This window comes from Drosophila sechellia, chromosome X (genome assembly GCF_004382195.2).
Source record: "Drosophila sechellia strain sech25 chromosome X, ASM438219v1, whole genome shotgun sequence".
NCBI lineage: Eukaryota > Metazoa > Arthropoda > Insecta > Diptera > Drosophilidae > Drosophila > Drosophila sechellia.
The window spans coordinates 12,303,062-12,325,279 of record NC_045954.1 but is presented as its reverse complement, the minus strand read 5'-3'; the positions used below and the strand labels follow the sequence as shown (position 1 = coordinate 12,325,279).

At 39.9% G+C, this 22,218-nt stretch overlaps 2 protein-coding genes across 2 annotated transcripts in view; one reads left to right on the top strand and one right to left on the bottom strand.

Annotated features, from left to right (window-relative positions):
* LOC6618568 overlaps window positions 1-22,218 on the top strand; it is a 50,905-nt gene that overhangs the window by 9,485 nt on the left and 19,202 nt on the right. The window lies entirely within an intron of this gene.
* Window positions 4,079-5,236, bottom strand: LOC6618569 (endocuticle structural glycoprotein SgAbd-8). The gene is made up of 3 exons (XM_002042792.2): window positions 4,850-5,236; window positions 4,515-4,724; window positions 4,079-4,305 (listed from the first exon to the last, which is right to left on the bottom strand). Exons 1-3 carry the CDS (start codon window positions 5,110-5,112, stop codon window positions 4,185-4,187), a joined length of 594 nt encoding a protein of 197 aa, XP_002042828.1. The 5' UTR covers window positions 5,113-5,236; the 3' UTR covers window positions 4,079-4,184.

Below are 22,218 nucleotides of genomic sequence, written 5' to 3'. Positions count from 1 at the left end.
TCGGAGGTCCTGCGTGGAATTCTCCATTTGTCGCCGGTCTACAGTTACATGTATCCCGTGGATACTGTCGCTGCACCTTCTTTATCCATACGAAGGGTCCTTTGTGTGTTATTATTCAAAATCCAGTCAATAATGCGAAACGCGAGGCTAATTTATTATACCAAATACGCAACGAGATGCTCCGCGCGAAATTTTATATTTGCCCCATGGTTTGGGGCTGGCGATAAGTTACAATTACGACCAGGGAATACCGCTAGCAGTTAACGCACACATATGCAAATTGTACATATGTATTGGGGATAGGGATATATATTTATATACATATATCCTTGGGATTGTGACTGCGCTGTCTGGTTTTCAATTTTATCCCTTTTATTGGCTCTGCACTTGTTCCAGCTGCTTAAAATTCATACGCAAATACTTGGTAAAAGTTTGGGGGAATGAGAAAAACAGGGGCGGGGATTGGGGGTCTAAAAAAGGGGGTAGGGGGCGCTGGTTAAGCAGATTGCAAGGGGGGGCAGCTCGAATCGTCCCTTTTGGTCCATAAAGTCCCCCGTCAACCAGCTGCCAAAAGTTTTCTCGACGCTTTGTGCAAATTAGTTGGAATTTCTTGTTATTTTTTCTTTTTTTTATTTATTTCGCTTCGATTTATTTCCCCTCGAAATGAATTGGAAAAGGGGAGCGGCAAATTTCGGAAGGGAAAGCGAGGTGGCGTGTGCGTAGATTTATAGTTTCCTCGGATCCAATGTGCATATTACACGGTTTTCAGTTTTTATAGCAATCGTCGTTTCATATATTAACTTACTAATATGAGTCTTCAGAAAAACCTTTCTTAATATATTTTTTTTTTTGTACCATTTTTATATGGTTGTAAATGGCTCGTAATATTTTTAGTTTATTCATAAGAACTGTGATTATACGTTGTTGTTAACCTATTTTTTTTTACAAAACACAAAAGTTTAATCTATGTAAAATATGTAAGAAAATTACTGCCGCTATTTTTCAAGATATTTTTATGCGATATTTTTTTAATGCCAAAGCGAGTGTTCCCTCTTTTTTGTCCAACAACTAAAGGCCACTTTATTTTCCCCCATAACTTGCTAAATTTATAATATTACGTGTTACACACTGTGGGCGGGGGGAGGGGAAAACTGGGGGGCCAACACACACAGACTATTAAAATTTTAATGAAAATGATGTCCGCTGGGACGGGTAACAACGTTCTCGCATTGCCAATGAAGATGACTCACCCGAGTTGGAAAAGCGGAGGAAAACTGGGGGGAAAGTGGGCGAAAAGCGGGCGAAAAGCTTTGGCTAAGGCTAAGTAATGTAACTGCTAACGGGAGGGGATGGGGCTGGGAAAAGTGGGGAAAATGTGCGTGCAACTGCCATATCAATATCAACACACACACATGGCGTAGCACATCCATTCCAACAAAAACACAGGTGGATTAACATTGAAATTGACTGACACAAACGCAAGGTTCGCTTTTCTCAATTTCTCCTCGGGGCGGATTTGCACGCAATTATAATGCCCAGGTGTAGCCAAATAAGTTTTGCAAGTCCAAGTTTAAGCTTTAATTTGATGCATTTCTTCAAGCTTAAAATGCATTTTTCTAAGCTAAATTCCACAAATGAAGTATTAGCAGAAATATCAATAATATGTAAGGTATTTAACTTGAAGTTTAAGGACCAAGTGCTAGAATTCAGCAATAGCATTTAAGTTTCTACGGATTATTCACTTAATAAATATAAAAAAAAAACCTATATTAATTATATATTATTTATATATATTATTATGTATACATATTTCTATTTATACATAATATTATTTATATATATTCATATTTTTATGTATTATAATTTATATATATTACTATTTATATATATTATAATTTATATATATTACTATTTATATATATTATAATTTATATATATTATTTTTTTATATATATTATTATTTTTTATATATTATTATTTAATAATTACAAGAATACTTACAAGTTCAGACCAATGGATAATTTTCTTAAACGTTTTCCGTTTGCATTTTGTGTGATTTTCTGTTGGCATTAAAACTGCCTCATAAGTGTGTGTGTGTGCCCCTGGCAAATGTCAGTACACCCGTTGCAACCCTGCCCCCCTCCCCTTACCCATCTCCCACACAACGACACCCCTGAACTGTGAAAGCCCCCGCAACCCCCCTTAAGGGTTGCTTCTTCGCCTAACTTGATTTTTTTTTTTTGCTCGCGGCACAACGCCAAATCTGTTTAAATTTATGGCGTGTCATTGTTTTGGCATAAAATTAAGTGAGTTCGCTTTTCGGGGGCGGAGGTGGTGGAAATGTAGTTAAACATGCACAGACATGCATGCAAATGATTGCAGTTGCCCGTCTGTCCCCCTTCAGAAGAGGGGGATCCGAAAATAGAAGACCCAGTTCACATGTTAATGAAATTCAATAAGCGCTGCCTACTTTCGGGCGCTTTCGGAACGATGCCTGTTCATAACGGCCGGTCCTTGTGCACTTGAAAAAATTCAAGTGAGTTATATATTGAATTTGAAAATTTACTATTTCTCGCTTAGAAAGATATTCGGATTTTAGGAATCTTTTAACTACCTATAAATTTCTTTGAATCTAACATATTAATTATTTTAACAATATTTCTTAATTTTTTTATAAATTCTTCATATTTTTTCCTATTATTTATAATAATTCTTTCGAGTGTTTCTGAGCTAGAGTCTCCTCTGAATTCTAGACTTGCCATTTCTGCATTTTCCCCGCTCTCAACGCCAGCAATTGTTCATCTTTCCAAGCGAGGCCGCAACATGGAAAATAATTTATAAAATTCATAAGCGCCTTTAATTTATGAGAACATCCTTCCCCCCCTGACAACAGCCCCCCCCCGCCACTTGCTCCTTTCCTGGGAATCCCCCTGATGCCCCACAGCAATTCAGTGTAATTTTAATTAATGCTAAAACGGAATGCGAATGCTAAACGACCAAAAGACGGTTAGAAAAAAAAAAGAAAGGAAAGATGAAGACAGAAGAATGGCCTGGGAAAAATCACCGAAAACAATTCCGAAAAAAGAGAAAAGGAGAAGAAAGTTCAGAGACAATGAAATTTGACAGTAAAGAGGAGAATGGGCGGGAAAAACAAGGGAAAAGCGGTGAGAAAATCGTAAAGGAGCCTTTACATTTGAAAAGGCTGCGGTTTTTTCATATCTATCTTTTGAGAACTTTTAAATAATAAGTAATCCATTTTTTTTTTTAGCTAGAAGATCCTAAATATTTTCACAAAGTATCTAAACCAATTATATTTAACTAATAACATGAGTATGTACATTATTGATTCTGTATGGGGTCTCAAAGCGGTTTAAAAAAAAATAATAATAATAAGTTCACAACGGTATACAATTTCTCTTTTTAAACTTTTAAAATCAAAACCTCGTTATCCTTTTCCATTAAAGTTCTGTTTCGCCACCTCATTTTGTCTTTTAAGAGTCCTTAACTCAAAGCTTTAAGTTGCAGACAAAAATAAACAGAGCCTCAGACGTTGGCAAAAGTTGGCTTTACTTTTATGATTAATGCCAGGCGACAATGGCCAAAAAGTTTCGACTCTTCTTTTTTTTCTCAAAAAGGGCGCAAAAAAGTTTGTAACGTGGCAAAAGCGGGGATTTGGCTTGTTTTGATTGCAGACCTCAAATGCTTAACTGCATATTAATTCACCCCTTCCATCAAGGGTCTGTGTGCTTTTGTATTGAGCACTTACTATATTTCGGTTTTTGGCCAAAAGTCAAAGTCCACAAAAAGAAAAAAAAAAAAATGCGAACAGCAAAGAGGCGTGGCAGTGTGTTCTTTTGGCAGCCTTTTTATGGGCGGAGCTCAGAAGTTGTTCACTTAAATTAGCTACAAAGGCGGTTTCTCGATTGTCGTAGTGTTTCGCTATGGTTTTTTGTGTATAGTTTATAAATTAATGCTGGATAGGCAATGGGGATTAAGGGTCATCTGTTGTAATTGCTGGCATATTCAGTTTTAAAGAATCTTTCTTCTAAATATTCAGATTATGGAGAAATCATTCAAGTATGTTTTCCAAAATTACCAGAAGAAGTGTCAATTTATTGAAATTTACAGTGTTAATAGCAGATTAATGGCTCGTAGGCTTCTGTCCATCTCATCGATTGTATCACCTAGTAGTGCCTGCGCTGGCGATATCCTGGTGGCAGATATCGGGTGGCAGGAGCAGGAGCTGGGACATGCGATGAGGCCGATCCACGGTAGCCAGATCCACCAGCGCCATAAGAGCTGCGTCTGAGATTTAGTAAGGTTTAATATTAATAGCTAACAAAAGAGGTTTTAAAGGAAGAAATTAACAAAAATTTAGCTTTGACAATGCGATCGATAAAAATATCGATAATATCGATAATTTTAGATTTCAGCAATCACCGATGCTGGAATTAATATATTCTTTCCTTTTATCTGTAATATCAGAGTAATTAAGTACTTATTTGACATCTTACCCAGCTGGAGCAGCGGGAACCGAGGGAGAAACGGGTAGATGGGCACCTTCGGCATGGAATCCGTTCTTATCGGCCGTGTAGTTCACCGTGTACTGCTTGCCATCATCCCCAGTGTATGAGTAGGATCCCTGGACACCCAGCGATCCGTGGGGCCATCCTCCGCGGAACTCACCGGTCTCATCGCGGTGAATACCATTACCAGTGTCAAAACTGAGAAGGGACATGACTTACTTACTTAACTTCAAGTTAAAATTGTGGAATTATATGAAGCTAGTTTCATAGTTTCACTAGTTTCATAGAATGAATATTTGATTTTCGAGTTAAAAAAAACGTACCCGAAGTTGTAGTTGCCATTGGCGTCGCTGTTATAATCGCTCCTCACGATGGGAATTTGGGGCTGTTGCTGTCGCTGGAAGCTGGAGCCGCCTCCAAAGGAATGTCCTGCGCCAGGACGAGCATGTCCTTGGCCACTCACACCATGGTAGTGCAGCTGACTCGCCTGCGGAGTGGGCAAGTACCGCTGGCTAAGACGACCGGCCAAAATGGCCGAGGAAAAGCCGAAAAGCACAAGGGCAACGGTCAACAGAGGTCGCAACATTTTCGCGCTTTGAACAAAAATCACAGATCACACAAGTCACTTGAAAAAAAAAATGATATATAGATAGATTATGTTGGCGGATTCTCGATCTGGGAACGCTCGAACGGCAACTGCTGGCGAATCCGCTGGAGCGATTTGGTTTTATAGCCCCGCCATTAAACACTCACACTCCGACAAACATTCCATGCTCGGTTTTAATTGTTTTCTGTTCAACGTCTTCTTGCCTTTTTTTTTGCCGATTTTTTTTCTTCACTGAGATTTTGTTGTTGTTGTTTTTTTTTTGTTTGTTTTGGCCGTTTAATTAGCCAAAGGCAGACGCGGCCAGCAAACAGTTTTTGGAATAGTTTTTCAAACCCCTCAAGGCCCGCCCTCTTTCACAAATTTTTTCTTTCTTATTGTGGGTGAGGCTGTGGTCGTGGTTTTTGGTCCGCAACCCGCTGAGTGGTGCATTTTCGTAGTACATGCCACTTGGCACTTGGTCAAAATGCTGCGGCTAAGCTAATTTTGGCTACAACGCAGCAATGGGTTCAACCTTTTATAGCAGTACTTAATGTTATTCTGCAACATTTTCTATTCAAACAGTCTAGTAACTAGTAACTATTTGATGTGTTAAATACAATTTACAAAAAATACACGACTTTATTTGAAGACGTATTTGAAAGAGTGACACATAGTAAGTGACCCAGATAAAAAGGTTTTTGTAGATCCACAATTTAATGTACAAATTTAATTATTCAGTCCTCAATTAGATCCATGCTTCTAATCTATTTAAAGTAATCTCTGATCTCCGCGCCTGTCTGCTATTAAAGGTAGAACCATAACCCGAAAAAAAGAAGCGCTAAATGCAAAGAGAAAAACACTTTTGCGGAGTTCCGGTTCGCGATTCGCTGGCTCGAGTGCTTTGGGGCTATCCAAAAACCAAAAAATGCCCTCACTCGAGGGCCATTACAACAAAAGTCGCCGCTCGATTCTGGCAAAACAACTTGAGGGGCATCAAAGTCGGCGTTGATGATAATGATGTTGATTGGGATCAGTGGATACTGACGAACAGATGATGATGGGCACAGAGCACAGACTATGAAGAAGATCTCCATGATGATGCGAGAACGGTAGCAAAAGTTTGCCGAAAAATTCCTCAATGGATTTGTGAGTTCTAAACACAATTAATAGGTGTTGAAACAGCAGGTTCAAGAGTTCAAGGCTGACGATCCATGCCGAAGTTCTGTGGAACTTAATTGGGTTTTCACCTTGATTATTCTTCTCTGATTTTGAAGTCAAATAATTTATTATAGACTATGCATGACTATTATCTATGAAGATAATAAATGGGTGTGAAAACAGTGGGGGATCCTGAATGGATTGATAAGTTCAAGGTTGGCCACCACTCATCGCACACAACTTTCAGCTGAGTCAGTTTAGTTTTACTTTCCTCATTTATTCCCATCAATTTTTCACCGAACAATAAACCCTTCAAGTGGGATTAGTGTCTAAAAATACTTTTGCAGCATCATCATAACTTAATAGGGGATTGCAGTTGAACCCGAAAACCGAAATAAAAATACAAAATAAAACTGGTTATCGAGTGGCTTATTATGTTTGTTAGGATTTCCCAGCGCAGAACATACAACAAATTTAATTCTTACCATATCCGCAATTATGATGATAATCGCGTCAAATTTGTTATTGTTTGGGGTATTAAATAATGGTTAATAATAAAAAGCCAGCGCTGCGAAACGCCATTAATTAATAATAATAAATGATGAACTAATCAAATAAAAGCGTGAAAAGTGAAGCTGCGATGTTAATGATGCTTGAGGCGCTCAGATCATTCATTAGTTTGGTTCGTGTCGGTTGATTTGAGCATAGTAGTGTGAAGTGCAGCCACACTGAAATCATGGTACAGTCACACTAAAAGCAATGTACATAAACAGCAATTGAACGCTTCGCTGGCGCCAAAAAGTGCATAATGCACAGTTAGCCGCGACACTCGCTAATGGCCCTCATTATGTTCCATTAGCGGTGACTGTACCTTGTCCACAGTCCATCCTGCTCCATCTCCTTCTCCGTCCCTCTCTGTCTTTCGGCTGCTACCTCTGCTCCACTGCGATGGCTCATAATTTATGCAGCTTGGCAAAGTTTTCGTGTAAGAAGGTATGGCTTAGACGCTTAAGCGGATGTAATGCCAGTCGCAAATGAACTTGTAATTTACAATGCATCTGACACTGACAACTGACAGGTGACTGTACCCAGGTACTCGATACTTGTACTCGTTTTTCGCAGCACATTCGCTGACAGAGGGTACTTGGTCAGTGCTTGTCGGATTCTTGGCTGGACTTAATCTAGGGTTTAAATCCAACTTGGTCATCTTTGTTGATGTTGCAAGGGATTTGCTAATTGCGGTTATGCTTGGTATAGCTTGGCAGTTACGTTTTAGTGTTTGGAAGAGCTCTACGAGTGGCATTTTAAGTCTATGTTTAACTCAATAGTTCGGACTCATAATTTCTTGGAGCGTAAGGAAAAACACAAGATAGCATTATTTTAAAGTGCTTAAAAGTGGATCGGTGGCGTCTTTTTTGCAGTACATTTTAACTAATTTGAAAGGGCTTTGGTTTATCCCCCTGAAGTTCACTCGTCTGTGGCTAATTGAATCATGAATGGAACTGAATTGCAATGTGTTCATTTTATCAAAGTTTCCATTTTCCGGGACATTCAAGTAATCGCCTTAAGGAAACGAAGTGGTAGGAGTGGTTAGGAGAGAAAGTAAACATTTGCCTAGGCCAAGAGCCTGTTTCACTTCCATCGTTCCCGACCAGGATTCTCGATGTCGTCGTGATAAGAACTTCAGTGACGTCGAAAAGGGGGGTGGGAATGGCCTGTCATCGCTCTTATCGCGTTTTTCCTCCTCTTTTCGTTCCCATCGACTTGTTATTTCCGTTATGATTTTTTCTTTGAACTTTCCATTCCTTTGTCGAGCAAAAAATGTCAAATTCAGCTATTTGTTTAATTGAAAATAAAGAACTGGCGCTACAAGCCTTGATACGGGGCGTGCCCAATTGTTGTGTGTCATTAATTTAAATTAGAGCTTGAAGCCCAATTCCATTCCACATCGATTTGCTACTTCACTGGATACGTTTAATGGGGATGGAGTTGGAAGTCGGTAGATTATGTGTTTAGCTAGATAAAGTAAAATCATGGGGGAAATGTAGAAGTACTTCTGCTGAATCACTGAAATGCAGGGAGTGAAAATTCGATTTCAATGTTTTTGAAGACTTGCAGCAGTTGTAGACCTTCTAAAATGATATGATATCTTTAAGATACTTAAATTTGCTGCAATATTTTCGACACATTGTGTAATTTATGGAATGTTTTATAAAAATGAGTTATATTCACGAATATCATCATCTATTTGCTTTCCTTCCCCTGTTGTATTCGGATTTCCTCCACTCCTTTGCCCCAAAAGTAAGTTTAACTTTTTGCTTATCGCTTTTAGCCTGGCAACAATAACAATTTGTTGCTAATGCACATTGCTGTTTGCTTAACCCACAAGCACACAGAAACCACCACCCCCGGCACCTTTTCATAAATGTAGCTAACCCCCCCACCAAAGATGACTTCCCCGTCCATGAATGGCTGTGGGAACATGAGCTAAACTACTCATTAAGCCAACTTTGGCGTTTGTCCATATGAAACTCAAGCGATTTGTCCACAGTTCAGAGGAAAAAAGGGGAGATATGCTAGGATGTCAGGGGCGGAGTTGTTTCAAGGGTATGGGTTAAGCTTATCCCCAGTGCTGTGTTTGATTAAGCAATTCCAGGCGGAAATTAAATGGACACGCAAAACAAACTGTGAGCTGGAAAAGCTGCTCCCAGGATCACCACCAGTAAACAAAAAAAAGTGAGCGAAAAGGGTCATTCGGAAGGAAAAGGGGGGAGATGCAGGGCGATGGGCAGCTCTGACCCCCATGGGTTCGTCTCTATCAAACTTAACTGAGCAGCGCTCAAGTGAGAAGATTAAATCGCCATAAATATTAACTACAGTTGCTTCGCCATTTGAAATGGGTGGTGGGTTGGTGGGTCCATCGCTCCACCGAAAGGTAAGACAATTCGAAAGCGTTCGCCTTGATTTAGCACCGGAAGGCACGCACACCACGTGCCACGAGTTCAGGTCCCCTGTACGCCCCCCTTTCCCGTTTTCCCAACTCCGCCCCTGCCCGCGGGCAAGTGTACAAATCAAATGATTTATTGGACCACGGTCAGTTGTTGTGGCATGCGAATTTGGAGCATCTCGCGTGAGAGGGCCACCAAATAATTGAAACGTACGTCTGTCAGTCCGAAAACCCCCCCCTAAAAAAAAAACATGTTTCAAGTTGAGGGATCCTTTTGGGCGGAGACGTCCACCTGGTGCGGAAAATTCGTTTTCAGGCGTCTGCTAATTGGTGGCAGGGTCTAAGGTGGAGTGGGAATGCCAGGGCTCGTGATGAATTGCAAGACCCGTACTTCTTCTCTACCGTTTTCCAGAAAACTGCGTCTTTATTAAATTGTTTAATGGAATTATATCACCTTCATAAATTATGTTGTAATTCCGCATTTGTACAACGTAATTACTTCCATTTTAAATCGGTGTTGTTTTTAAAGCTAAATTCCAAATAAGTTTTAAAGTTATAAAATGCATAGCAAATTTAAATTAGTTAACAGAAGATCATATTAAAATTACTATTATTGTGATTGCTATTTGCGATTCTATTTCGGATCAATTAATTATATAACATAAACATATATTAGGGATTTTAATTTTGAAAACCAAATTTAAATTGTTCTTAAAATTTTTGTTTACAACAAATTGCTTTAGACTTTAATGCAAGTCATTAGGCAATAAAGTTGATGCTTAATCAGATTTCTACTGATTTCAAGCATCCATCTAAGGCAACCTCTCCCCGGTACTCCACCCCCTCTTTGCCCAGCTGGCATTCAGGAATCAACCCCATTTTCAGTTAGTTAATTGCCAATATTACACAAGTGCCACATCCAGAGTTGCCGCGCTCAATAGTATGCTATGCGAGTAGCTCATCCTATCCTTCGTGTTCTGTCGCCGAGCTCGGCTTTCTTCGTTTCGATGCGGCCTCTCGAGCGGTTTCCTCTTTTTCTCTCTCTCGCTCTCTCTAATTTTTTGGGCACAGTTGTCATTGAAAGTCAGTGGCCATCGCATTTTTTATTCCTAATGTTATTGTTTCATAATAGTATAGGGATTAAAGGTAATTTAAACCGGAACAAAAGAAAAGTAACTCCATATTTAAGTTGTACAATCAAAAATATAAAATGAATATATGCTTTTGGGTAATTTTATAACATCATATTTATTTTCGGTTTTATCTAAAAAAACTTTTCGACCGCACTGTATGAGTTGCCTTTGTGCGCAGAATCCGGAAACCGGCAACGCAGGGTGGCAGCGCGCATCTCTGTTGTTGTGCTTTCGGGCCTTCTCTCGAATCCTTTCCGTCCTTCCTCGTCCCTCCGCTACCATTTCGTTCGCTCTGTTGTGGGTGCCGCCGCACGTGCCGTATCCGCATCCGTATGCTTGTTGTTATACCCGGCACCCGTGGATTCCGAGGGTATGTTGTACTACATAGGATGTATCGAACTAGTTATATTATATCTATGCGCTATAAAGCTTCTATATCTTAGTTGTTATCCAATATTTAATATATGATTAAATCAAGTCTTAAGGTGCACTTGCAAAATAATTCCCCTATAATTAAACAATATAATAAAAATATATAATTAAAGCGGAGGTCGTGACTATAACTTTGCAGTAATTCCATTACTCTCTACTAAAACTGTCGTTTTCGTTCCATTGTGAGTACCGGGTACTTTCCAAGTTGAGACATTCGCCTGAAACTTTCTCACTTGTTTTGCATTCTATCCGGCGCGCTCACTCTTTCTTTCCCTTTCGCTCGCGGGGGTTGTTGCCACAGAGGGAGAGAGAGAAAGAGAGTGCAAGAGAGTTCTGTGTGTGTGGGGGAGCGGGAGAAATTCTGGAAGAGCGGCGAGGCGACTTGGCGGCTGTCGATGGAAGTGCCGTTAGTTCAGCATCAGACTTTGCAACGCACGCAACTGCACGCAAATAACGCGGGCGTCGCAGTCACGTCGCCGCCGACGGCCCACAAACATCAAAAAACGAACAAAACTACAGTGATTAGAAGTTAGGCGAACATTTTCTGGTACGCAAAGAACCAAACAAGAACAATTCGCGAACAGTGACTTGAAAATCAGCTTATAAACTGTAAATTGTTGTTACACATTTTTTCTAAATATTTTGTTGTTGTGAGTGAGCAAAACTTTCAGTGTAAAGTCAAAAACACAAACACACAGCCACACATATCAGTGAAAACGAGGAAAGTGTGCTAGAGGTGAGTGATTTTTCTATTGAAACACTGAGTTTCATTTCTACAAACAAGGTGTTTAATTACCGCTAATTGATAGGCGTAATTTGAGATGATGGTTAAAGGCGCAAAACAACAAGAAATTAATAATAATAAGAGGGCAAACACAAACACAAACAAACATGTGCGCAAGTCAACGTCGTAACATTGCGAAATTGATTTTTCATCTGCTAGCGGTACTTTCCGCTCTCCCCAAAGCGGGAGAGCAAGAGCGACAGAGCGGGTAAAGGAGAGTGAAAGAGAGCGGGAGAGAGTGCTGCCAAACTGTCTGGCAGTCAACCTGTCAAGCCAACAACAAAAACAGCCAGAACAAAAACAAAAACACACACAGCGCCTAATCAAAGCAGCGCGTTTTGGCAGCGACTTTTGCCGCTGCTTTCGTCATGACCTTCATGACTCATCGTTTTGGGGAAAGGCCCCTACATTCTCGCAGCCCAGGCCCCCGTTTTCGCCGCACTCTCTGGCCCTCCCGTTCTCTCTTTTTGCGGCTCCTTGCGGTTTTTGCTCCAATTTGCTGGCCTGCGAATTTAATTAAATTGTCTTTACATATTAGCCGGATCAAATTGGAGCGCCTGTAATTTATAGTTGACCCATTGTGTTCATTAATTTTACCTCCGCATTGCCTACTGTTTATTTTTCTTTTTCCTGCCACTTGGCCACACCTTTGTTCCGTTTTGCTTTTTGTGCGTAGAAAATTCCCGTTAAGACAGTTGACCGTTTTTTGGTCTGAAAATTACGTAGCATACTTTCAGGAATGCTCTAGAATTTGTTTTTTAATATTGCCAGAACCCGTTTATTCAAATATTCGTCATAAAATATTCAGTTATTTGGCCACAACTTTAAAAGTAAGTGTCTCAATATAAAATATCATACCTCGTTGGGATCGTAATTTAATTCCTAATCGATCCGTGTCCCAAAATTGGAATTCTATTTATTCGCCATTTTTTGCAAATTTTGATGATGTTACCCCTACAAAAAATGCGAAAATTTACCCAAAAATAAATTATCCTAAATTCTTCAAAAAGTGAAAGGGATCGTTAGCATTTGTAATTAGCTACTCAAAACAGGTATTTTTTCATCTTTATGACAATCTTTGGCAAAGTTATGAGGAAAATTCCGTTTGTAAATATCAAGTTTTTGGGAAAAGTAGTTTTTCCGAATTTTGGTCATTAAATAATCAGTTTTTTGGCCACAACTTAAAAAATGATAGCCCGAATATGGAATGGTATACCTCGTTGAGCTCGTAATAAAATTTAAAATCAAACTGTGTTAAAAAAAAAGAATTCAATTTTTTCGCAATTTTTCGCAAATTTTGATGATGTTACCCCTTACAAAAAAGTCAACATTTTGCCTAAAAATAAATTTTTCTAAGTCCTTCAAAAAGTGATAGGGATCGTTAGCATTGGTAATAAGCTGTTAAAACAGATATTCTTTGTAGCTTTATGACCATATTTAGCCAAGATTTAATGAAAATTCAATCGATTGGCATTTATTTGCTAATGTCTTCTTATTCTTGCAAAATGCAATGACATTTATTTTAGTTTCATCAGCAAAACCTTTTAATAAAATACCTTTTTAGTAGCAAAAAAAGTTTTTAAATATACTTTACAAAAGTATTAAAAACTTTCTGCTTTTAAATTCATTTAATTTAGTTCGCGTATTTTAATTTCTATAAGTTTCGTTCGTTGCAAGCGAATTGCGCTAAATGTTTTTTATTTGAACAGTTTTTGCCCGAGGCCAAAGGAGTGAAAAGCGAGGGTCGGCGGCACCGGCGATGGTGTCAAGTTTTAAGCCTTTTAATGAGCCTCGAGGTCGCCCGTCGAACTTAATGAAAAAGCCCGAAAAAAAATATGCAAATGAATTTTCCCAAAATAGCTGGGGAAAAGTTTCTCCGTAACGTAGGCGTTGCTGGGTTGGATCTAGATCCTCTTTTATTTTCGACTGTGGGTTTTGATGTCAATCCCGCAAATAGAGTTGGCAACCCAACACAAAAAAAAAAAAAAATCAAAGGGCAAGAATTCGAATTTTTTTTTGTCACGATTTCCCTTTTTTCTGGTCAGACGTAATATTAACAAATGGCTTGGCCATCAATTTGGGGCTTATTTAATGTTCAACAACTGCCCAAAAAGGCAACTGTCGCATTTCTTATGCCAGCCACTGTCAAATTATATAATCCGACTGAAAAGTACGTGTTTCTCGAGAATTTTCTGCATATAAGGACATGAATAATAAATTACATGTAATAATAGGAGGGGTTAGAGACGTACAAGTCGGTGTTTCATGAAGTGATTTTCCGCAATTTTCATGCAGACGTCTGCGGCACGAGATAAAAAACATTTTAGGCCCAGTCTATTGTTGTCAAAAAGGGGGAGGTGATATACGAATAATGCGGGATGGGGTCTAAGAGATGAAAATACTCAACAAAAGAAGCAACAGAACAGTCAGAAGCCGCTTAGTAGAGAAGCTTGGACGTGGGACTCCGTTGCTTTCTCCGCATACTTTTACACACTCTCCGTTTAAAATTTCCCCCATACCTTAACTACACACAAACAAAATAAGTTCGATTATCCCTTAAAGTGGATTATACTCATTTTATTATAGTTGTAATTTAAAAAACTCCCTGCAGCTTAAGCTATCAAAAATTGATTGCTCTTCAAAGTTTCGCATCCTATGTACTATTTTACATAAGCTTAAAATTCGAAACTGCGTTATAAATGGATTTTTTTTGTGTGTATTACTGCCTTTCCATAGACAGACGTCGCACTTTGGCGCTAATGATTAATGGCTGTCGTTGTCCTGGAAGTCTAGCTGCTGTCCTCGCCTCCGGCTTGAAAATGCAAAACTCTTGGAGTTTCAAATGGCCTTACCTTCCCCTTGGCACCTCACACCAAGATTTTCCACCCGCTTTTCCGCACTTGTCGATTGCAGCTGTTGCAAATCTCAGCAGTCAGTGTTGATAAATGCAAGCGGAGCGTGTTGTGTTGACATTTGTCATGGGTCTTAAGTAACCAGCTTATCGGTTCTCAATCTTAAGGTGTTGTGCCCTCCTTGCCTCCTCCTTCACCCATCTACCTATTACTTTTATACCTTTTCCTGCGTGTTCGTTGTTGCATTTTAACTCCCTACTCCACACGGAAGTTAGTGTTGTAAACTGCTTTGTAAGTGTCTGTCATTCATTTGGGTTCATTAGTGGCATTTGCCACATGACAGCGTTGGAGTGGAAAAGTTGCGTTCCAGTTGCGATAAGCCAAATGAAAATTGACAAGCTCTCACACACGTCCACGCGCTGAGTGTTTATATAAATAAACCGGATGACAAAAGAAAATTCGCAAAGCAAAGAAAAATATGGCTTGAAGTTGGCTGCGGATGTGGGGGAAACGCTTACGGAATTTTAAAATGCTTCATCTCATCCTTTGTTCGTTTTTCGGCTGGGGATCCCTCCAAAAAATAAAACCCTGACAGGTGTGCCAGAAAAGAAAGCAGAAGTCAATCGATTGATTTGTCACTTACATTCTCAAGGAAAATGTGCCAGCAAAAGTAGTAGTTTTTGTATGGAAAATTATTCTTACTTAAAAATAATAATTATGACAAAACTTATAATTTTTAACATATCTAATCAAAAAAAAACTACGCAAATACTTAGTATCTATTTACCAGTTTAAAAAGCACGAGTAGGCTTGTAAGTAAGAGATAAAATACACGCTTTGTGTTGATTTATTGATTCATTAGCTTCAAAAGTTAAATTACCTTATATCCGACATTAAATGGCTTTATGTTAATTAATTAAAGTGACTTTTTGAGCAAACAGAGCACGCCTTAGTTTTATTACACAACGAATGGAGTGAATCATCAAAGTGTTTTCTAGACTGATGACTAAATAGCTCAATAGCTTGAACAATTACTTCATTAAATATTAGGTGGTTGCCTAACCATTCGATAGCTGAGTAATGGCATTTTCTTATTGCATATTTAATATGGAATAATAGGTGTTGAATGAGTGAATCGAATTATATAAAATTGAATATTTATGTTATATTGTAAATTGAACACAAAAATGAACATTTCTTTGCAGTGCATCAAATAAATACCTTTAGTAAGAATGAGCCCCATTTGTTAGGTGAGCTAGTTACACCTTCACAGGTGTAACGAACTCCGTTCAGATAGATGATCTCATCAGGTATTCAAGTTGATGATATTACATTTATATATTTTGCGTGTATTTGGCGGGGAACATTACATTTTCAATTTCAATTACGCACCCAGCAATCCCCAATGATTCCGAAAGTGGAAATCTTTTGGCTAATGCCTCCCAAGTGTAACTCGTGGAAATTGCGTTGAAAGGTCTCTCGAAAAACTTACTTCATAGACATACCTACTTACCTATGTATATATGTGTATGTGTGTTTTTCGGGGGTGTGGAATAACAACAACAATTGGCGGATGTGAAGTGGAATGGGGGTGTAACATGTGTAACAACAAGTGTTAAGTCAAACACCTTTTTGTACCTACCCCTCCACCAAATGCCACTGGCCAGCGCAATTTGTCATTTGGCAAATGAAAAAAATAGAGCCGAGAAAGTTGGAGAGGCTTACCTGGCACTAGTTCTATTAAATATTCACCCCTTTCATCGTGGAGCAAGCGAAATCCAAAAAAAAAAAAATAAAATAGGAAGAGCAACGAGAAACCCCTCAGCATGTAAGTTTCGTTTATTTGCTGATGTTTACAAATTTTCACGGCAAAATGAAAAAAGTTTTCCTGTTTTCGATAAGGTGAAGTTGTTTGTGGTGGGTGTGTATATTTTTTGGTCACTTATGCAACCATTGCCATGAAACGTGAGTTGTTGCGAAAACTTGTTTAGTATTGTTTTGCTTTGCCAGCTCAGCTCCTTGGCCACTTGTCCTTGTCAACATGCCAAGTAAAAGAAAACAAAATTGGAAAGGGTGTGACCAAAGCGGTTTATAGAAATATAGATTGTCCATTAAGCCGGGGCCATACCCTCATAATTTTCCCGTTTCCCATTTGCCATTCGCCATTTCCGTTGACCATTGACAGTAATGAGTCCTGGGGCTCCTGACAACGCCTAAAAGCTGGCAACAGTTTGCCCAAATTGCTTATTTATGCCATGTCCACGTCTGCCAATGTGTATGTGACCTCTGTCCACGGTTGTCGTGGTACGACTTTACACATACCCAGTAGTGCATAATTCTAGTTACTAGTTACTAGTACTACTTCAAATTTTCAAATATGTGCAATTTATTCGGTCAGCTAATGAAACTTAGAGCGTAAACAGCAACTAAACTGATTTTTCGCCTAACAGGGGTGTCTATAAGTCGGGAAATTCGATTGCAGCCCATTTGCCGCTATTAGTTATGTAAAGTGCGACTAGCTGTATGGTTTTTTTTCCGTTTTGTCCAGCCGTGTTGTGGTCACCCCCCAGACCCCTTAAATACCCATCGAAACTCATTCTCCTGCACGCAATTTTCGTTGATTTGTCACGTAGGACAGCCAAATACCAGATAGGAAATATGCACGTTTCAGTAACGAGAGGAAGCACAGCTTTTCGGACAACAGATGGCGCTGCGGTCGATCGGTGTGTGACCACTGGCGCTGGCGCCATCGTGTTGCGAATTATGCTAATTTGCATTCTCTGCATCACTTCTCCACCTTATCGCTTTTTCCACTCATTCTTCTGTTTCGCTTTCTCACACTTTCTCCTCCCGGTCTGCTTCCTTTTACACTTGTAAACGTGTCAAAAAATCTAGTTTGATACATTTCCGCCTCCCATTCAATTTCACCGGACGGTGTTATGTTTCACAAAATATGCAGAAAGGGGGTGGCAACAGTGAAACAGAGTGGTGAAAGAGCAAGAAGAAAGGGGGTGAAGAATGAGTGTGGGAAATGGAAAAATGAAAGACGTTCTGAAAAAGTACACTACATATAACTATCGCTTTCTAATGGTAAGAAAAATGCTAAAACTAAAAGTAAAATAGTTGATTTCCTTGCTTGATATTTTTAATTTGATTGAATTGACTAGTACTAGTACTAAAAAATTACTATTGTTCAGTATTTGTTTTGCTTGAGCAAAGATATATTTTGAAAAATTGCGAACCGGAAACCGGAAAAGCAAATCAGGTGGCGTTTTGCCTCAGTGCAGCTGTCACTGTCCCCAGGGTTTCCACATGGGGCATAATGCGTCATCGTCGCCGGTGGCTTTATATTTACCGTTACACCGGTTACTCACACCCATACCCCCATACCCATACTCATACAGAGACAACTGCGTCGTCACATGTGCGCAACAAATTGCGTCTGCCGCTTTGAATTTTTGCGGTTACATTTCCGTTGCACCGGCGGGCGACAACAGCGACATCGACGGCATTTCAATAAGCCAAAAGGAAAGCGGCACCAAGGGGATGGTGGTGGAGGGGAGGAAGGAAAAGGGGACAGTGAAAGCCAGAAGAAGAAGGCTCAGATGCAAGAAGGACTCGAAGAATCGAATCATACAGATGCCTTCCACGCACATTGGTTTGCAACGAATATTTCACTCGCTAAAATCAAGAAATTCGAAAATACAACTAGAACTTGAACTTTAATTCTAAAGTATGACTCTTATGAGTTTGAAATTATTATATTTAAGTTAGTATCCCCATATCTCAATAATTTTAGATTTACTTATTGGCTTTTGGCTCCACTGTGCCGGCATCTGCAGCCGCAAAGTGTGCAACTTGAATGGGAAAAAAATATAAATCTGATTTATGCCCCCTGGCTATTGCCGACCCCTTGGAAAGTGGCCACATGTGGGGATGCTAGTGTGAGATAGAGATTGGAAGAAATCGCAGCAAATTCGCATCAAATTTTCATATTTACTATGAATTACAAATTGTCAGATTATGGAAATGGTGTTTTGCCTTTGGCCCAGCTGGGAATAAGTTTTTGGTTTAGCCTCTTACGGTTATTGATCTTGCCCGCCACACATGATACACTGGAAAAAACGATAAATACTACGTATTCTGGATAAATAAATAACATATATTAACATTAACTGATCGCCCAGTTTAAGTAAAAAGCGTAGTGTGACCTTGCCAGCTGGCTAAAACTAGATTTTGTGTGACCATTTTATTATCAAGAGGCTTCTATGTGTTTCCCTATTAACAATTCTCTCAGTGTACGTACATGATTGCTCATAATTCGCACGTGTGTGTGTATGTGTGTGTGTTTAGTCTGTGCGTCGTAGTAGTTAAGATAGATTCTTGTTGATGTTATGACTCATGGATGTCTGCCGGATAGAGGAATAGATAGAGTCATAAGAGCGGATAGAGTGGTGGGCATGGGGCGAGCATTTCTTTTTTTTGCCAGGGTGGAGGATTAGGTGGCCTGGATGTTTAGCTGCTGCGGTCTCCCTTTGGCATAACCTGATACCCGGGCAAAGCTATTCCATTCCAACCATAATACCTGTGCACAAATAACTACAACAACATCCGAGTGGGTTTGGGTGCGCATGTAGCATATTTAATGACAAAGGAACTCGTGTCAAGGATTACTAATTAGTGTCTGGACGTTGACGACCACGATGATGTTGCCCGGCTGCTCTCTTGTTGCTGTTTATGTCCTTCGCCTTAAGTGCACACCCATCCATCCACCCATCCACCAAGGCAGGCAACCATCCAAAACCCAAAAATGGGATGGCTCAGGATATTTTCGTTTATATATTTGCTTTTTAAATTGACTTTGGGCGCGCTGGCAAATTGAGTTGCCCAATGGCGTCTGTCTGATAAGCGTGTGCCATGTTCCAAGTCTTACCTGCGGCTTAAGTGAAATTTCCTCGAGGGTCTTAATAGCAGAGGTGGAGAGGGGCTAGGTTGAGTTAGCATGGGGGATTACACTTGTCCTTTCAGTGGAGGTGGGTGGCAAGTGGGCGGTGCCTGTTTAATTGCAGTGGGGGCACATTCTCGGTTTGCATTAGTGGCTCGTACAAAAATGAGCGCCATTTGCGGCTGCTGCCTAAGCTGATTTGTATTTAATGAGCTGTATATCCTCAAACACACTCACGCTTGGATACACAACGAAAACATTTGTTATTATAAATTGTTGGTCATTAAAAGAGCATTAAAGAGGCGCACGGATATCATAAGATAGTTGTGAAAGCATTCAAATTGCGTATGCTTGTTTTACAGTGTAATTTTAAGCATGCTTGTAAATACCATTTGGAATTTGGGATAATGGATTATTTTTCTCAGTGCATTTCGGCACAGACAGGCACTTATAAGGGCAGACAAATTGCCGTTAGTCTCGACGGCGAAATGAAAACATTTACTTGAGGGATGGCGGGATTAAGGATGAAAACCTGAAATGGGTGCTGCTCCTGCCACCTGTCAACGACTTTTCCACTCGCCGAAAAGCATCAACCTCACATCATCGCCAATTATTTGTTTATCTTGCGGAGGCCAGTGGGTGTTATGGGTGGTTTGGATGAACTGGGTGGATCACGGCTGGCTGGGATTGGTGCTTTCTTGCTGGCATATCCACTGAAAACCCGTATTTGCTTAGCATTATGCCGAGCTCCTTTTTTTTGATGTTTTAACCCCGCGGCCAGAGCATCATGCTCTTAACCCTCAGAGTGGAGATTCATAAATTAAATTCCTCGAATATTTTGGCAATTGGAACATTTTGAGACATCTCCAGAAGCAGGCGAAACTGAACTTGTTTGCCTAGCAACAATTACGGAGTAGCAGCCTGGGCAAACCCACAAGTTATCCATCTGGAGTTTGGAGTCTAGCCATATTGAAATTTAATCTAGTGAAATAATATTTGAATATGAGTGTTGGGTGAATATGGGTGGGTTTATACATACGTACACGTGTCTAACCATGAGCTAATTAAAAGCAAAGTTTGCTTAAGAAGTTTGAAGTATTATAAAATGTGTTTTTTCGTTTTATATAATCCAAAAAAGTTGTTGAAAAATCGATTTATTCTATAAGAATGTTAGCGAATACTTCAGCGAATTTTAATTATTTTATATACATTTTTAGCTTTTACCATGCTTATTTTACCTATTTATTTTAATATGAGCTCCTTGCTTAAAGTTCATCTTGGCATTCGGAGATGTTAAGCCATCTCTTCTTTTTCGTTCGGCATTAAAAATTAAATATTTTTTTTCAATTTGGCTAAGCAATCTTTTCAATTTGCCAGCCATAAATTTGTAATCCAAGGCTGGCTCTGTGTTCCGGAATAAATCTAGCTCATTGCCATGCTTTTTTTTGGCAAAGGAATTTTGTGTGAAAATTGTTTTGCACTCGCGCTGAACTAATAACAATGACAAGGATGTGGCTAAGGTTTTGGTTGGGTGGTCGGTCGGTTGTCCTGCCACTTTCCACGCAGCTGTGGCTGAGTCATAGACAAGCCATTAACTGCTCGGTGGGGTAATCCCGTTGGCCTGAATGGGGAAATGTCCTTGCCGGAGTTCCCTTGCCCCTTGGTTAGCAGCTGCCTTTTGGCGGCGGACAAAGCTTAATCGACTTTGCCGATATTAAATGCGTGCGGTTAGCCAAGCCCAAAGTTGGAAAACCCCCCGCACTCTCCATCGGAAAATGGCGTGAAAAACAGTTTTTGCCCCCCTTGTCGCCGAGCCAAAGAAGAACATCCCCCTTTGGACTGTTGTATTATTTATGCCCATAAAAATATTATTGCCATTTTTTCGCATTTGGATTTCTTTCTGCGAGTCTCCGCTTATTTTATTTTGTAGACGTCATGGTGGAAAAACCACACAAGGCACACAACGTCTTGTCAAATGTCAGGCGTGAAGTGTTTGTTGATGCGCTGCCATGCAGGATATACATATGATATTCAGAGGGGGAACCCCAAGAAGCGCCGGAAATGCTGCGTAATTGGACCCATATGCTCAGGAATGCCAATAGTGGCTGGAGTGGGAAAAGGGATATGGGCCTGGCCACCACATCTTGGGTAGTTTTTGCGTGGTGGTCTCAGTCTTTCAATGGTGGTGACATAGTGTGGAGCCTGCCATCGTCCCATCAAATGCCAGATTAGTCAGGCACTGTGACTTCCACAAAAAAGCGTTCCTGACAGGAACCACTGCAAAAAAGTTAGGTTTTTTGAGAGGGAATCCAATTGGGCTGTTTTTGGGGCAATGGTTTGTGGTTTACCCAGACAATTGCTCCTGTTTTTGGGGGAGAATCTTCTGCTGCGAATGGAGAAATATTCTAAAATGGTTGAGCTTCTGTGGAAATTCTGGCTAACGCAATGACAATTAAGGGTAAGTTACTTTGGCGAAATGGATTCTAAAATGAAGAAGCTGTTTTCGCTTGTAGGTACTTAAAGATACATTTATATACAATATTCCTTTTATGGCTTAGAAGTTACAAAGGGATCAAAAATATTGCAATCTGAATCTAACCACACTCAATGTTCTACCTTGCTCGTTAAATTTTTACAAACCGCGACTAACTGACTTTTCCAAATCAACAAAAAACCATTGGAAATCACCATCGCAGGGAATACAAATCAAATTTGGTCAACGGCATGGCACCTAAATTGATGAAACAACCATTAAAACCGTCAAAAAGAAGGGATGGCGCGGATTAGATAATGGCCAGTGGGCACTGGCCTCGGATGTTGTTGGCTGACCTAGCCCACAATCCGCAGTCCATAGT